At 35.2% G+C, this 18,360-nt stretch overlaps 1 protein-coding gene across 3 annotated transcripts in view; it reads left to right on the top strand.

The window, feature by feature from the left end:
• TAOK3 (TAO kinase 3) overlaps window positions 1-18,360 on the top strand; it is a 146,232-nt gene that overhangs the window by 69,935 nt on the left and 57,937 nt on the right. For 2 of the 3 annotated variants that reach the window (XM_037052210.1, XM_037052211.1), the window contains exons 3-7: window positions 7,963-8,169; window positions 12,287-12,358; window positions 12,751-12,852; window positions 15,800-15,845; window positions 16,723-16,819. In XM_037052210.1, coding sequence (XP_036908105.1) covers window positions 8,050-8,169; window positions 12,287-12,358; window positions 12,751-12,852; window positions 15,800-15,845; window positions 16,723-16,819 — 437 coding nt within the window. In that variant the 5' untranslated portion in view covers window positions 7,963-8,049. The remainder of the gene's footprint in view (window positions 1-7,962; window positions 8,170-12,286; window positions 12,359-12,750; window positions 12,853-15,799; window positions 15,846-16,722; window positions 16,820-18,360) is intronic. The other variant, XM_037052212.1, reaches the window with a different exon arrangement.

Below are 18,360 nucleotides of genomic sequence, written 5' to 3'. Positions count from 1 at the left end.
TTTCTTTCTCTACTTACTTTGGCTCCTAATTTTTAAAAGTAGAAGCTGAGGTTGCTGACTTGAGATTTTTTTCTTTCTTAAAACAGTGCCCCCTGTGAGTACTGCTTTAGCAACACCCATATATTTTGATGTGTCGTGCTTTCATTTTAATTAAGATAAAAGTCTTTTCCAGTTTCTGTTTGACTTATTTGGTAACCATGGGTTATATAAAAGTGTGTTATTTGGTTTCCATATATTTGGGTTCTTTTTTCAGATATCTGTCTGCTAGTGACAGACAGCAAATCAAAGAAATGTTTATTACAGAATTTATGGACGTACATCCTCCATAAACAAATCTGTATTAAGCTGGGAAATAAGACCATGATAGATACTGATGGAAAGAGAGCATTATGTTTAGACTCAGGGATCAGTCCAAGTCCTTAGGCTCAGGATTGCCCTGTTTTCAAGCACACCAACAGTGTCAATGGGGTTGCCACCAAAGTGGAAACAGCAGGATTGTTGCTTCAAGAACTCTCAGAATTTGGGGATTCCATTGCAGATTCAGCCTGTGACCCAGATCCAAAAGTTCCAGCCTCTTTGCTATCTCCAGGGCTCACTCCAGGTTCTGGTCAAACAGTCCACACTTGATGGGCATTTCAGGGAGTAGAGTGGATCCTTGAGGGCAAAATCTTAGTAAATTCCTAAATCTTTCAGAGAAGAGAATCTATTCCAGCTCACCTAGGATCACAAACTAGAACCCTGTCGTTTGCTGGATGAGGTGCAATTTGAATGTGTCTGTCTGCAGCATCTCAATGCCTTTAATTTAATTGTGTTGTGTTTGAGAATATACTATACTATGTATGATTTAAATCCTTTTAATTTATCGAGTCTTGTTTTTTGGCCCGGAATATGGTCTATCTTGGTGAATGTTCTATGTGTACTTGAAAATGTGTGTCATGAGGTGTTGGGAAGAGTGATCTGTAAATGTGAATATTCAGATTGGTTGATGATGTTGTTCAAGCCTTCTGTATCCTTATTGATGTTCTGTCTATTCATTCTATCAATTATTGAGAAAAGAATGTTAAAACCTCCCACTATAATTGTGCATTTGTCTATTTCTCCTTGAAGTTAAAACAGTTTTAAATTACTTTACTGAAGCTCTATTATTTGGTGCATAAACATTTCAGAATGTTACATTCTCTTGATGAATAGATTGGTCCCTTTATCATTATGAAATAAACCTCATATTACTTTTGGCTTTGAAATCTACCTTATCTGATATTAATATAGTAAGCCAAGCTTTCTCCTAATTAATACTATGTATTTTTCCACTTTTAACCTATTTGCCTTTATATTTAAAGTATATATGTGTATTTATATATGCACATATATTTATGCATAATATACAGTCCATATCAAGTGATATTATACCATTTCACTCATAGCATAACAACTTTGTAACACTATACTTCAGTTTCTGTCCTTTAAGAATTTATGTTGTCGTACATAATACTTCCACTTATGTTATGAACCTCACATTACATTATTATTTTTAAACCAATTATATATTTTTAAATTTAAGTCATGGGGAAAATCTTATAAACCAAATAATTATCACTTTCAGTGCTTGACATTGTTTTGTACAGCTTTATATTTTGATCTGGTGTGATTTTTTCTTATGTCTGAAGGATATCCTTCCTGGCCAGTGTGGTTCAGTGGATTGAACACTGGCCTGTGAACCAAAGGGTCACAGGTTCAATTCCCAGTCAGAGCACATGCCTGGGTCGTAGGCCAGGTCCCTGGGCAGAGTGCACAAGATGCAACCACACATCAATGTTTCTCTCCCTCTCTTTTCTCTCCTTTCCCGTCTCTCTAAAAATAAGTAAATAAAATCTCTTTTAAAAAATAAAGGATATCCTTTAGTATTTCCTGTAATGCAGATGGTCAGGTCATAAATTCTTTTACCTTTTGTGTGTCTAAAAGCCTTTATTATACCTTTATTTTTCAACGATATTTTTACTGGGTATAAAATTCTAGTTCGATGGGGTTTTTTTCCATTTCTCCTCTTTAAAAATGTTCACCTGCAGACTTCTCACTCGTATTATTTCCATTGAAGAATCTGATGTCATTATTGTCTTTGTTCCTTTATACACATCATGTCTTTTTTCTTTGACTACTTTCATGATTTTCTCTTCATCACAAGTTTTGAATAATTTATTATGATATGCCTTTATGTAATTTTCATCATAGTTCTTATTCTCGAGAGCCATAGACCTTTTTGGACCTGTGAGTTTATAACTTTCATCAAAATTTTAAGTATTTGACTCTTACTTCTTCAAATTTTTATCTGCCCCAATATCTTTCTTCTCTCTTCAGAACTCCAGTTAGACATATAGGAGGCCATCTGAAGTTGTTCCACAGCTCACTGATGGCCCCTTTTTGGTTGTTTCACTTTATGAGTCTTTACTCTCTGTGTGCTTCATTTTGGACACATTCTATTGCTATGTCTTCAAGTTCACTAGCTTTTTTTTTCTGCAGTCCCATTTGATACCTATCCCAATCTGTGTATTCTTCTTCTTGGATACCATAGCTTTCACCTCTAGAGATTCCTTTGGATAAGGTGTCTTTGTATCTCAGCTGTCTCTACTTTATGTATTCAGTACTTCCTAAGTTTTTTAAAGTATAGAATACGGTTATATTGAATGTTTTAATATCCTTGTCTGCTAATTCTAACATCTGTCATCATCAATGTCAGTCTTGGATCGGTTTCAGTTGATTTTTCTCACCATGATGTATCTTGTTTTCCTCCTTCTTGGTGACATCTTATTGGATGTTAGGCATTATGAATTTTACCCTTTTAGATATTAGATATTTTATATTCCTTCAAGTATGTATGAGCTTTGCTCTGAGACACAGTTAAGCTACTTGGAAATAATTTATCCTTATAGAACTTACTTTTAAAATTTGCTAGGCATTACTTAGTCTAGAGTGAATTATTCCCTACTACTAAGGCACCCTTCTGGGTACTCTCATCATTCCCCATCAATTTATGGGGTTTCCTATACTGGCCAGTGGAAACAGGTGCTGTTTAGGGCCCTTTGTCAGCTTCAGGTACCGTTTTATTTCATTTATTTTATATAGTTCTTTTTATGGCCAGGGTAGTTTCCTCATATGCATGCACTATACTCAGCTGAAGACTTCAGGGCGTCCCTCTGTGGGTCTCCATAGCCTGTTTCTGTGCTGCTCTGTTCTATTCAGTACTGTGCCCTGAGAACCCGAGCCACCTTGCTTATCCTGGACTTGTATCTCTGTATTGTCATCCCAGGAAGCCCACCAGGCTCTAACTAGGTTTCCCCCTCTCTGTACCGTGACCTGGGAACTCTCCCAGGTCATTATGCTGGGCAATTCTGGGTCACCTCATTTGTCAGGGATCGCTGTCCTCTGCCTGATATCCAGTGTCTTGAAATACCATCATTTCACACGTGGTTTTTTTTTTTCAGTGTTTTAGTTGTTTCTGGTGGCAGGTGGTAAATTTGGTTCCTTTTACTTCATCTTGACTGGAAGCAGAAGTCCATTCACTACAATTTTAAGATAAAGAAATTATTGATTATATGTAATTGCTTATTTCTTTTAGTTTATGGCTTTTGCTTTGGTTTCTTGCTTTGCAATTAAATATTTACCTATATTTATTCTGGAAGTTTTTATGGTCTCATTTTTTAAATGAGACCATAAAATATTTATTTTATGAGAATAAATTTATTATTTATTAAATGAGACCTTTATCATTTAATATATTTATTAAATGAGACCTTTATTATTTATTAAATGAGACCTTTAAATATTTATTTCTCTGGAAAATCATTTTAGTCTATAATATGACAGTGTTCTGTCTCCACCGAACAGTTACCCATAGTACTCAGTTTTATTCACATTGAAGCCAAACTATTCAAAAGTTTAAAATACATTTTGGTGATTGAAAAGATTTTAGTTCTCATAAATCTAGTTCATAGGTCTTTCTGTTTTACCCAAAGAAAATCTCCTAATATGCTTTTTTCCCCTTTTGGCCTAGGTTCTAAATGGTATGTCTTTGGTTTGATCCATTCTTTCTCCTTCCTGCTCTCAAACCTAGGTAAACAAGGCAACAGCACCCTCTGAACTTTATTTGTGTACTTTCAGTCACCTGAGCAACAAACGACTAAGTTTAAAGTTCTATTGACACATTGACTTTATGCTTAATTATTGGCGTAATTTGATTGACAGGGGGACTACCCAGGATTAATGGTTTGCAGTGTTGTAAGGAGGGAGGGACTTTTTCCTTTTTTAAACCTTCAGGAGCTTCCCATTAGCCTTGATAAAGTCCAGATTTCTTAGTATGGTTTAAAAGGCCTATTATGATTTCCTTGGATTAATATCAGCCTTATATTTTCTCCTTCCANAATTATTGATTATATGTAATCGCTTATTTATTTTAGTTTATGGCTTTTGCTTTGGTTCCTTGCTTTGCAATTAAATATTTACCTGTATTCTGGAAGTTTTTATGGTCTTATTTTTTACCTTTAAATATTTATTTCTCTGGAAAATCATTTTAGTCTATAATATGACAGTGTTCTGTCTCCACCAAACAGTTACCCATAGTACTCAGCTTTATTCACATCAAAGCCAAACTATTCAAAAGTTTAAAATACATTTTGGTGATTGAAAAGATTTTAGTTCTCATAAATCTAGTTCATAGGTCTTTCTGTTTTACCTAAAGAAAATCTCCTAATATGCTTTTTTCCCCTTTTGGCCTAGGTTCTAAATGGTATGTCTTTGGTTTGATCCATTCTTTCTCCTTCCTGCTCTCAAACCTAGGTAAACAAGGCAACAGCACCCTCTGAACTTTATTTGTGTACTTTCAGTCACCTGACCAACAAACGACTAAGTTTAAAGTTCTATTGACACATTGACTTTATGCTTAATTATTGGCGTAATTTGATTGACAGGGGGACTACCCAGGATTAATGGTTTGCAGTGTTGTAAGGAGGGAGGGACTTTTTCCTTTTTTAAACCTTCAGGAGCTTCCCATTAGCCTTGATAAAGTCCAGATTTCTTAGTATGGTTTAAAAGGCCTATTATGATTTCCTTGGATTAATATCAGCCTTATATTTTCTCCTTCCAACTCTCCCATGCATTCATATTGAATGAACTACTTTCATTTTCACTAAAAAGGCATGCTTTTGCATATTCAAATAAAAATAGACTGGGTCACCCTATTATACCCTTACATTATTTATTTTTCTTTTTTCTCATAACAATTATGACGATTCTGATACTTGTGTCACTTCGGTATCTCACCCCATTTTACTGTACACCCTTGAAGGACAAGGGACCACATCTCTTTCTATCTTTAACCCTCATTATAATGCCTGGTAAAACTAAGCATGCAATAAATATTTGTTGGATCAAGGAAAGAATTGAGAAAGTGGATGGACAGTTAGATCGATGACATAAATATGCTGTTTTAACTAGACTAACCATATGAAGTAATGTACATTGTCACCTATGACTATCATGTCACAAGAGAAATGTGCCCCTTAGCACAGTCAGTTTTGCTTCTTTAAAAAAATTTTTTAACTTTTTAAATGTCTCCGTTGAGACATTTAAAATTTTTTCTAAATTTTTTGTTTATTTATTTTTAGAGAGAGGGGAAAGGAAGGAGGAAGAGAGGGAGAGAAACATTAATGTGTGGTTGCATCTCAAGCGCCCCCTGCCCCGACTACATCTGGCCCAAAATCCAGGCATGTGCCCTGACAGGGAATCAAACCTGCGACCCTTCGGTTCACAGGCCAGCACTCAATCCACTGGGCCACACCAGCCAGGGCTAAAAAAAATATTTTATTTATTTATTTTTGAAGAGAGGGGGAAGGAAGGAGAGAGGGAAACATCTAGTATGAGAGAAACAAAGATCGGCTGCCTCTCAAATCGCCCCAACTAGGACTAAACCTGCAACCTAGACACGTCCCCTGACCCGGAATCAAACCGTGGAACTTCTGCTTTGCAGGAGGGTGCCCAGCCAACTAACTAACTGAGCCATACCAGTCAGAGCTCAGCTCTCCTTCAATTGATGACCCTCTGTTTCTCTTCCTGAGTGAAGCCCATTGGCTCATGTTTTGAAAAATACAGTTCTGTTGACCAATAGCCAGATTTCTAGCATAGTTATTTAGTGGGTCAAGGAAGAAACAGACTATTTTGTGATAAGTTCAGATATTGGAATGAATGATCCTAAGGAACTGAGGGGCAGGATTTATAATAAAAATATAGATGAAAGTTATCATTTCAATATTTGTTCAAAAAGTAAAGAAAATGTATCTATACTAAATAAGTGTAACTTTTACAGTCAACATATAAACAGTCAAAATGATGCCCTTTTAAATAGAAACTCTGAACTCAGAATATTTTGTATAGCAGCAGAGTAACCTGCCCCTTTAAGTGAACATTTAAATGTCTAAATTATAGCACTTTCTTCCAATGGCTCATAAAGAGTTCTTTAATGACCTGTTCTACTATATGTATATATTGCATTTTAATGACGAGCATGGGCTTTGCCGTTAGACCAGGGCTTGAGTCCCAGTTCTGACACATACTTGCCTCCCGACATTGGAAAAGTAGTTTCACCTCTCAGTCATAGTTTGTTCCATAAAATCAAAATGATGTCCTACATTATGGTTTGTTGTGGGGATTAAAGGAGATAATATATGTGTGTGGTATTTAGGGTTGCCTGATGCCCAGTAAGGCTTAACTAATGTTAGCTGTTATTATTTCCATATTAATTAGGCCAAAATGCTTTTTAAACAGATTGGTTGAGATATAATTTTTATGCCATACAATTTACCCATTTAAAGTGGGTTGTGGTATATTAACAGTTGTGCTACCATTGCCACAATTTTAGAACATTGTCATCACCCTCCAAAGCCCGTATGCTGGTCATCCTCACAAACCATTCTTCTCCTCAGCCCTAGGCAACCAATAATCTGCTTCGTCTCTACAGATTTACTTACTCTGGATATATTTTATAGATGGAATTATACATTATGTGATCTTTGGGGACTGGCTTCTTTCACTTAGCATGTTTACAGGGCTCATCCATGTTGGAGCATGTTTTAGTACTTCATTTGTTTTTATGGCTGAATAATATCCCAGTGTATAGATAGACCACGTTTTGTTTACCCATTCACCAAACAGACATTTGGGGTGTTTCCATTTTCTGGCTCTAATGAATAATGCTGCTATAAATAATCCATGCACAAGTTTTTATGTGGACATATGTTTTCATTTCTCTTAGCTGTATACCAAGAAGCAGGATTTCTGGGTCAAATGGCAACTTGTGTTTAAGTATTTGATGAACTACCCATCTGTTTCCCAAAATGGCTGTACTATTTTAGATTCCCATGAACAGTGTTGGAGAGCTCCGATTTCTCTACATTCTTACCGATACTTATTATAGGACTTTTAAAAGGTTTTATGTATTTATTTTTTAGAAAGATAGAAACGGGGAGGGAATGAGAGGGAGAGAAACACCGATTGGTTGCCTCTTGCACATGCCCTGAACGGGGACAGAACCCACAACCCACGTGTGTGCCTTGACCAGGGATCAAACCTGCAAATTGTCACTTTGCAGAACGATGCTCAACCAGCTGAGCCACAGTAGTCAGGGCTATTATCTGACTTTTTGAAAATAGCCATCTAGCGGGTATGAAATGGCATCTCGTTGTTTTCATTTTACTTCTCTAATGACTAATGGTGGGGAGTGTTTTTCATGCCGCAGTGGCCACTTGCATATCTGTGAAGAAATGTCTGTTCAAATCCTTTGCCAGTTTTTCTTGTGGGTTATTTGTTCTTCATTATGGAGTTTTAAGACCGTGATTTTTTAAAAATATCAGTTTGTATTGCCACCAAACAAAATGTGTTAGAAATAAGTTACCGTCAAACTTAATTTTTCTACAGGCACTAAAATTTACCCCCCAAAATTGTCAATGACAGATAAAGCCGACTGGGATATCGAAAGCAAAACACTTGCAGATACTGGTCACCATGCCGAAAGGGTTACCCAAGGACCCAGAGATTGCTGACCTGTTCTACAAAGATGATCCTGAGGAACTTTTTATTGGTTTGCATGAGATTGGACATGGAAGTTTTGGAGCAGTTTATTTTGTAAGTAATTGAAAAGAACCATTTAAATCAGATTAAGAAAGTTTGATTTGTACACATTCGATTACTTGTAAAATACACTCAGCTTTAATGTTTATTCTACAAATTAAATGTTATTTACAGTAGGAGCAAATAGTCATCACTGAAAAGTCAGTCCCAGAATTCTAGGCGTTATACAAGTCAGTGGTATCCATGGGAACTGGCTCCGATATCAATAGTATGTAAAAGTTGTGAGCTTGAGGTTGAGCCCTGTCCATTTCCACTTGTACCCCAGGCTTTTTCTGCCTTAGGGCCTTGAGATGTGCTTCCACCTCGGAAACTCTGCACGTTGCATCCCCACCCCTAACTCGTGTCCTACATATTTCATCTTAAGTGTTGTGTCCACAAGACAGTCTTTCCTGTTCAACCCTCCAGCACTAATTTAAGACTTTTTATAATCTCCTACCCCCCTGTGCTTACATTTTGTTGCATTTGCCACCATTGTAACTTAATAATTATGTGTGAGCCTTTTTTATTCCTGTGTATTCCTCCGCTTAAAGAATAAGCTCCATGAAGACAGGAATGTCTGTCTTGTTCATTGCTGTGTTCTCAGTAACTGGTATAGTGTCTGACAGTAGTAGGTACTCAGTAAATGACAGGTGGATACATGGATGGTGGATGGACAATGAATGGCTATTCAGACAGATGGATTGACAAAGATATTTAGTAACACTCATGTCAAGGCAGTATTTTAGATCTAAGGCTTAGGCCCCTATAGTCAGTATGTATTCCAACGATGTGATTACCTTTTAATGAGAATGAGAACTGACTGAAATGTTAACATAGCTCATTTACCTGAAATTCATTACCTAATGTATACAGATAGCCTTTGAAGTTTGCTTTACCAAAAATATTTCCTTCTGAATACTAGCCTATGAAAGCAAGTAATATTGAAGTACTGATTATTACCTATTTCTCCCCCAATTCTGTTATCAAATTGTTTTTTCTTAAACAATGTTTGACTTTTCCTTGTAAGTGGTCCTTTATGTATGGCCCTCTGGGTAGGGCTTATCTTAGTTGTTCTTCCAAATGAGATTTTATTAATTACCCCTTTAGATCATCCTGTTGTTTCCAGCCAAGTCTTCAGCCTGGGTTTTCTCTGGTCTTTCTCCCTTCGAGTCCAAGATCAGCACCCCTTCTCCCTCGCCTCCCCAAGCAACACTTGGCTTCCATTCAAGTACATTTTACCATTAACTGAACTTCCATTGCTCAAGAGGGTACTTAGAATAGTATTTAAGGCCCAAAGTTCTGTCTTTCTCATTCACAGAGATACTTTTAAAAAAAGAAAAAGATTTTGGCTGGCCAGGTAGCATTGGTGAGAGCGATGTTCCACTGTACCAAGGTTGCCAGTTCAATCTCCCATCAGGGCACAGACAAGAATCAACTGATAATACATAAATCAGTGGAACAACATATCAGTGTTCCTCCCTCTCTCTGTCTGTATGTGTCTCTCTCTCTCCCTTTCTCTCCCTTCCTAACTCTCTGTCTCTAAAAATCAATAAATAAAAATTAAAAAAGAAAAGCTTATGCTTAATTTCTGTATTTCTTTATAAACTAGCAAGAAGTCTACAGTAATTTAAATATAGCTGGAAATGGTTAATAAAATATCAGAACACACTAGTTTAAATTCTCAATAAATACTTTTTGAATCCATGAGCTTGCTTAGAGATATTGAGACCATTGAGATTATTGGAAATGTTAAGTATGAATGTAAATTTCAAGAATAAAACTTGTAAGGTTGTAATAATTCATAATACAGTATGAAGCACTGGAAAGCTGAGACCCTATTTATAGTTTCCTTTCTCTGTATCAAATATTAATTTTTTTTAAAGTTTCAGTTTCACCTCTGAATTTTAGCCAGTATAAAATTGCATCAAAAATTTCACACCTGTAAAGAAATCAGTATGGAAATGTTTTTCAAATTTTAAGTCTCTGCCCCAGTAGATGGGTTCTGTAAGCAGGTATACTGCCCACATTCTAAGTAAAAATTACTCTGTAAGTCTAAGGAAATATATACATATTTTTAAATTTGGGGGTAATTCTGTGTTCATGTCTCTGGTTACACATAAGCATTGATTGTAAGTAACTTTAATAAGCAATTAGATAATACGATCTTATTCCATTTCTGTGGGCCTTTATTTTTTTTTATAAAGGTTAAAAGTTTGTTTTTTTTTTTAATTCAACTCGACGTTAAAATTCTTCATTGTTTGAGCATTTCCTAAACTGTTCCCAGGCTCCTTTAGCTGCAAACACATAGATTCATGTCCAAAACATCCACCTGTCAGGTATAGTCCCTCTAACATTTATTGTAATGCTGAATTTACATCAGCTTCTCTTTGTTGATGTGAATTGGTCTTATAAGCACAGCCTTAGTGTTCAATTTTAAAAGCCAGCAAAATGTGAGAGATTATTGGTTTTAACAAGTCAATCTATACCTCCTAAATGAATAAAATATACTCTTGTAGAGTTCTGCTGATTTGAAAACTATACCTAGTAGAAACCTTATTTTTATAATAGGCACTTTTACCTAAGTGCTTGTAAAAAAGTTTTTTTTTAGTATATGTTACTTTTCTCTGCATTTTGTATTCAATAAGAATCTGGGGTTGAATTCAGTTTACATTAGTAAGCTATTGTTCATTGTTTGAGTTTAAAATATTTTTTGTCAAAAAGAAATCATTGTTATAGCTGAGGAGCTTCTTGAATTAGATGTAGTTAAAAAATGATTATGCATTTTTTTCCTTAAAAATTGGTGACTTAATTTTATCGATGAGTAAACCCTAATTTTTTCTCTCAGAACCACACTGTAGCTTCCTAGGTCCATGGTAATAATATTCTGGAACCAAAATAGCTCACTTACATTGGGGTGGGATGCGAGCCTTGTTATTAAAAGGAAATCAGAATTAGATCATCTTTTAATGTCTTACATTTATTTTTGTGAACAATTTTAGAAAAGTATCGAGTTTTAAGTCTCATGTAAATTGGGAGAAAATGAATATTACCTGAGTTATTTATGGTTTTCATGTGTGCTTTCAATGAACTTGTATCTAGGGTTTGGAGAAAATACGCAATCACGAGACAAGACAGTCTTTACAGATGACCACACACACATGTGTGTATGTGTATAATACATTCTTAAAAAAACTTTCACATTCTTTGAAAGTGAAAGTCCATCTTAAGGTTAATTTCACCTTCTGCTTCACTGTTCAATAGAGGCACCACTTTTTGAATTTAATTAAAATTAAGTAAAATTTAAAACCCATTCCCTGAGTCACATGAGCCACATTTCACGTAGTACCACACCATATACGATGTTGATATAGACCATTTCCAACATCACAGTTCATCAGACAGCATTGCTCTAGGGCAGGGTGTCAAACGCATTTTCACTGGGGGCCACATCAGCCTCATGGTTGCCTTCAGAAGGCAGAATGTAATTTTAGGAATGCATAAATGCAACTCCTCCTTAACTAGGGGCAAGGAGCTTGGTGCTGTGGCCGGGTAGAAACAAGGTTGGCCCTCAGGCCTTGTGTCCGGCATCCGTGCTCTAGGGATTGTCACTAACATATTCTGGAATCAAGTTTTTAATAATTTTTTGTACACATATACCCACACTATTACTATTCTGGAAAAATAAAATCATGCCATATAGCTTTTTTAATCATATTTTTATGTCTTTTTATATTACTATATATACAAATAAATTATCTCATTCTTTTAATGGTTATTTCATTGTTATAACTGTACCATATTTATATAACTGATTCTCTGTTCATGGGTGTTCCTTATCATAAAGCCAGTATGAGTGTTTTGGAAATAAGACCTGTTTCTGTTTGATTGGATATATTTTGTTAAAACTTTTCTTAATAATGTAAACTTTGCATATATATATAGAAAGGGGCGAAGAGAAGCTGTTCTTTAAAGTGGGATGGAAATGTCTACCTAGCCTATAAAAAATTGGGATATCTTTAAAGGGTGAGAATGAAGTGTGAGAATGTTATGTAAAGTCTCTAGTCCAATATATAAGTTAAACTGTCTGACCCATCATTCATTCTTTTTATTTTCTTTTACCAAATGAACACAGGCCACCAATGCTCACACCAATGAGGTGGTGGCAGTTAAGAAAATGTCCTATAATGGGAAGCAGGCACATGAGGTGAGTGAAAGACGGTGGCATACCTAAACTGACATAAGCAAATTAATATGAAATTGACAGGAGAAATAAAGGTCTCGGAACATTATTTTTCATAGTTCTTTGGGGGTTTTTGCCTCCTTGTGGAACATACAATAAACATTCCTGATAGTCTAACTTGATCAACTATTTCGTGGATTAGATGAGTCGGTATAATATATTTAAATATGTACTTGGTGATAGATTTACATTACATGTATTCAAACTAAAGAAATAACACAGGACTAAATAACCTCTTCATTTGTTAAACATTTACTTTGTCCATTTAAAAAATAAAAACATAATATATGTGAACTTGATAATAATATACTATTTTCAGCTTTAGAATGATAACATTTTTTTTCTGACTTCAATAGAAATGGCAAGATATTCTTAAGGAAGTCAAATTTTTACGACAGTTGAAGCATCCTAATACCATTGAGTACAAAGGTTGTTACTTGAAAGAGCACACTGCTTGGGTAAGTCAAAGGACCTCTATTATCTGTGGGTTTTTTCTATTAATTTTTTTCTATTTTTATCTATTATCTCTTTGACCTATAAAATTATCAGTTCCGTTTTTGTCCCACTTCATATTTGTTAATACCTCAGAGTATGCCATACACTGTATATGCATATTCCATAAGAATGATACCTAGCCTATGGGAAGTTGCATTCTATAAACATTCATTGAAGAAATGCTGAAAAGTTAACATGATTTTATAATCATTTATTTATGAAAGTGAAGGGCAGGGCCTTCTATTCTCATCCTAGAATTTTATCTTTGATGATTTCCATTTCCATTCCAATCCCTGCACAGTTCAGAGTTGGCATTGCGATGCCTGTCTTTAAGTTGTGCCAAACAGGCCCTAGAAATAATTAAAGTGAAACAATCTTTTGTTCTACCCTATCTTCTTAATATATTTTTACATGATGGTGTTTCTGTTGGGCACTGTTTAGTACATGCAACTTTGTATTTTATACTTACTCAGATTGCACATTCCAACTTAAAATCCAATTTAACTGTCATTCATTGAGTCCGTACCAGGTACTATGTCCTTTTCCTGTACATGATCTGCACTTAGGGAATTGAATCTTTCTTCCCAGGTAGACTCTCAAACAGCGTACTTAAACACTTCCTATCGAGTAACTCTTAAGGTATCTAGAGCTGTTGTTTCTGTTCGAGAATAAATTAATCAGAGGAGTATCTTATTATCCAAAATCAGTTCTCTGGCAATCTCAGTTGTCTTGAAGGAGTCAAGAAAGGGATTTTGAGCAAGTAGCATGAGTGTTGCAGAATCAAATGTTCCATCTCACGTGTTCCAGTCTTCAGAAAAACCCTCGCACCTCTCATTTTAAGCCTATTTATTCTTAGATTACACAGAGCGCTAATAAGCTGGGTCACCTGGTCTCTGTCTACAACGGATTTGATAGCTTTGGGAGCTCAGCTGCTGGAGACACACATACAAACAGCCTCAAGGCTAATTTGACCGCAGGAAGAAGTGTGGAAAGCTAGAATGAAGACCTGCTAATCTGACCAGACTGGTGTAGCTCAGTGGATTGAGCGCGGGCCTACAAACCACACGATCGCGATTCGATTCCCAGTCGGGGTACATGCCTGGGTTGTGGGCCAGTTCCCGGTTCCCGACAGGGGACACATGAGAGGCAACCATAGATTGGTGTTTCTCTCTCTCTCTCCTTCCCTTCCCCTCTAAGATAAATAAATAAAATCTTTTTAAAAAAGCAAAACAAAAAGACCTGCTAATCTAATCTAAAAGCAGCAGCCATGGCTCCCGGTGCACTTACCTTATGGAATAATAAGGAAAAGAACGTTTGTGATAAAATACGGAGTTAAATGCTTGTGCAATAAGAAATAAAATTAACATTTATAAATCTGCTTACTTTTTTAAAAAATTTTATTTATTTATCTTTAGAGGGGAAGGGAAGGAGATAAATATCAATGTATGGTTGCTTCTCATGAGTCTCCTGCTGGGAACTGGCCTGCAACCCAGGCATGTGCCCTGACTGGGAATCAAACCGCGATCGTGTGGTTCGCAGGCCTGAGCATAAATATGCTTACTTTTAATGTTAAGCAGAAAACTATAATTGTTTCTCAACTTTAAACTTTGAAGCTTCTCATACTGTTCTAAATTATTCCAGTAATACAGAAAATTAATATTTATGTATTTAATATTGTATATAATTTATATATATCAATATATAACTTGATCATTATATAATATACTATGTAGGACATATATTCCTGTATGTATTATGTACCTTGCATTGCATTATTATTGGAATAATTTAGGAAAATATGGAATATATTAAATATACATGTAGGTTACATATTATATGTAATTATATATTGTATAATATATCAGTGTGATATGTACTATTTATTACATATTAATATATATCATATTCTCCTGAGTTTTTTATAACACAATAACATAGATATATGTTTTCATACTAATTTTTTAATGGAAGGAATCAAAATATTCATATTGGTTATATCTAGGTGATTATAGGAAATGTGTATTTTATAATGAGCATCTGGTTTTTTTAGAACAACCACATAATCTGTAAGAGTGGGTGTGCTTGTGTATGCAGGTGGACACTAGTCACTCAGCACTCACAGTTCTGGCATTGGCTTCAAATTAGTAGTCTGGGACACCTAAAAAAATCTAAGATGAAAGTAAAGAAAGAGTTTTCTCATTTCTGCTTTTAAAAAACCTTTCAAGATTGTAAGCCCAATAAATACCAATACTATTTTAATGATATTATTTTCAAATTACTTTAAGGTATAAATTTTAATATCAGGAATTCAAACTAATGTAATGCTAGAGGCTACATCCTCAGATTGAGTTCTAACCTATACGTGTTTTTTAATGAAGGCATAAGTAAATGAGCTTGTTGCCATGATCTTGATGCAAAACTAAACAATATTTTTTTGTTTAGCACTCTTTCAATGTGAAAACAAGAAATTTTCTACTTATTATTGGTTTATTTTATTTATATTTTCCAGTATAGATTTTACTGGTTTATGTATTTGGTTGCCACTCTCCAAGTTATAAAATTTAATTTGTAGTGGAATCTAAGCCACCTTAAATCCCTTTGAAACAAGATGATGTAGAATTTAGTAGTAAATAAGTTGGAGATCTCAGTTTGACCATTTCCAGGGAGTATTCCCTTATAATCCCCTTATAACCCAGTCCCCTTATAATCTTAGATTAATGTCAGTTCCAAGTAGGAGCTAACAAAAACAAATGATAAAAGCCAATTAGTGCCAATTGACCAAAATTTAACCCAGAGGAGGTAGGTCACAATATTTATTTTTCTAGTATTCTTAAATCCTGGGTTGGTCAGTTGGTTTAGCAGTTTCTCATCAACCTTCATTGTTCTGAAAATGATTTTACTCTCTTACAGCTGGTGATGGAGTATTGCTTAGGCTCAGCCTCTGACTTGTTAGAAGGTAAGAGTCAAAACCCTGGCCCTTCCTTTCTGTTGTACCTTGACCAGAATGTTGTCTCCTCTTAAATTCAAGTGCAGTTTGGACAAGCTAAATGGATGATGACTTAGACTTAAGGGTTGTGTGGAGAAGCTACGCGAGCTTTGTAGTGTCGATGAAAGTATCCGAGCAGTGATTAGCAACCCTCCTTCTGTTTGGTTCCCTTCATGGCGCGTCCTGGATAAGTACTACTGGAATGTTTGGCTCGTGGCATGTGGTGTGTGCAGCCTAAAACATCAAATTTATCTTTATGTATGAAAGAGGTAGATGATGTTAAATTAAGTGTTGATACTTAATCCTTTCAAATATCTTCACTGACCCAATTCTCCACAGGTGCTGCTACAACCAGAGACAGTGTTAAAAATTTACATTAAAATTTGTTCTTATATTATCCTTGATCTTTGTATAGAAATGTACTTATTAGCTGGTTTCACAAATAATGGAAACCTGCAATTAGAGGAGTAATATAATAATATTCTCCCCTGGCAGAGGAGAATAACGCCACCTAAAACAGCTCAGGGTTTAAAACCTCTGGTAAGAGACTGGTAAATTTGGGCCCGGCCAAGTGACTTGCAACTGACAAGTAAATTAACAACTCATTACCGTGAAGACCGGGCTTTTTTAAATTTTGTTTGGAGGGATTAGTTAGTTTGTTTTTATTCTTTGGTTTTCTGATACCTGGTTATTTATTGCTATTCTATAGAAAAGATGTATCCTATGTATTTCCCAATTTGTCATTTGAGAAAGTCTATGTAGCTGTATACAGTCTAGTATAGCTGTATAAGAGAAAAAGAGACATGAAACTGATCATCTACTTCTGAACTTTTTTTTCCTTCCTCAGTTCACAAGAAACCACTTCAGGAAGTAGAGATCGCGGCCATTACTCAGGGTGCCTTGCAGGGGCTAGCCTACCTGCATTCTCATGCATTGATTCATAGGTAAGACTAGAGACTGGTTGCATTTTCATTTCAGCTATAGGACTATCCATTCAATGAAGCTAGAAAATTAGTGCATGCTCCAATTTTGGGATGCCTAAGGATTTATGGGAAGCAAATATAGACTGCTGCTACTTCTGGATGTGAGGAGTAAAATTGCCAGAATTTATTTCCTATCTCTTGGTTGCAACCATATACCCATAAAGACTTACATCATCTCTATTCTATAGGTAACTATTCTGCAGGCAGGGTGTTTCAGGGAAATTGGAAGAACAGCTCAGTGACCTTTTGATACTGCATCACAAAGGAAAGGAAAGAAAATTAGCCTTCCTGTATTTATTGGAATATATTGGAATATATATAGCCTTGCATATATATATTTCCTAGCTCTGCTTCTTCTCTCCTTCCTATTGCAAATAACAAATCTAGCTTCTATAAATATACTGGTATGCTGCTTTATCACTTTGAAGTGTCTTCTGTTTCTGTAACTTGTATAGATATTTAGAATAATATTTATTTTATTATCTTTATTTGGGCAGATGAAGGAACCAGGACTCAGAAAGATTTAAATAACTTGTCCATAGTTTCACAGCATTTATATAATAAAGATTAAAACTCAAATTTCCTGACTCCTAATCCAAGGCTTTCTCCTGCCTTATATTTTTTTCTGCTACAACCCCATTCTACTTCCCACCTCTAACTCCTAAACAATGATGTTGTCCCTTTCTCTGTAAACAACTTCCAGTTACTTCAACTCATGGTGCAGAAGTAATGGAATGAGTTAGGTTTAAAGGGTCTGAGGTGGCTTAAAAACAAACAGTTGGACATTTGCTAGGAAGAAATGAAACTATTAGGTCATAGGTTCCCCTTTTACTTCTGTTTTAATCACATACGAGTAGCTATCACAAGTTACTGGCACTCAAAAAGAAGAACTTCCTCAAGATAGGCAGATCAAAATTCCTGCTGTGAACGTGGCTTATTTATAAGGACTAAGACTAAATTTAACCATGTATAATAAATATTGATGAAAGAAATTGAGCCACAATTTCTATGGATTTGACACCATTTAAAAAATGTGTCACTTTAGCACCAAGATGTCATTACTGAATACCAACTTTATAATTTTTGCCTNACTCAAAAAGAAGAACTTCCTCAAGATAGGCAGATCAAAATTCCTGCTGTGAACGTGGCTTATTTATAAGGACTAAGACTAAACTTAACCATGTATAATAAATATTGATGAAAGAAATTGAGCCACAATTTCTATGGATTTGACACCATTTAAAAAATGTGTCACTTTAGCACCAAGATGTCATTACTGAATACCAACTTTATAATTTTTGCCTGTTCCTATTAAAGCCACAGTTCAATTTTTATGTCTTCATTATCTTAATCTGCACCTTAATGGGTTGCTCTATATTATACTTTAACTTTTTTAATTTGTAAAAGAAGTTGAAAAGCCAAAAAACTTTTAAAGAATATTCTTTATTTAATAATAAATGCTATCTAGGTCTCAGATTTTATTATTTTGATTTGAGAGGATA

Source organism: Sturnira hondurensis, unplaced genomic scaffold (genome assembly GCF_014824575.4).
Source record: "Sturnira hondurensis isolate 20B ecotype Veracruz unplaced genomic scaffold, ASM1482457v3 Scaffold0007406, whole genome shotgun sequence".
Lineage (NCBI taxonomy): Eukaryota > Metazoa > Chordata > Mammalia > Chiroptera > Phyllostomidae > Sturnira > Sturnira hondurensis.
The sequence above is the reverse complement of the archived record's forward strand: the minus strand, read 5'-3'. Positions and strand labels throughout refer to the sequence as shown.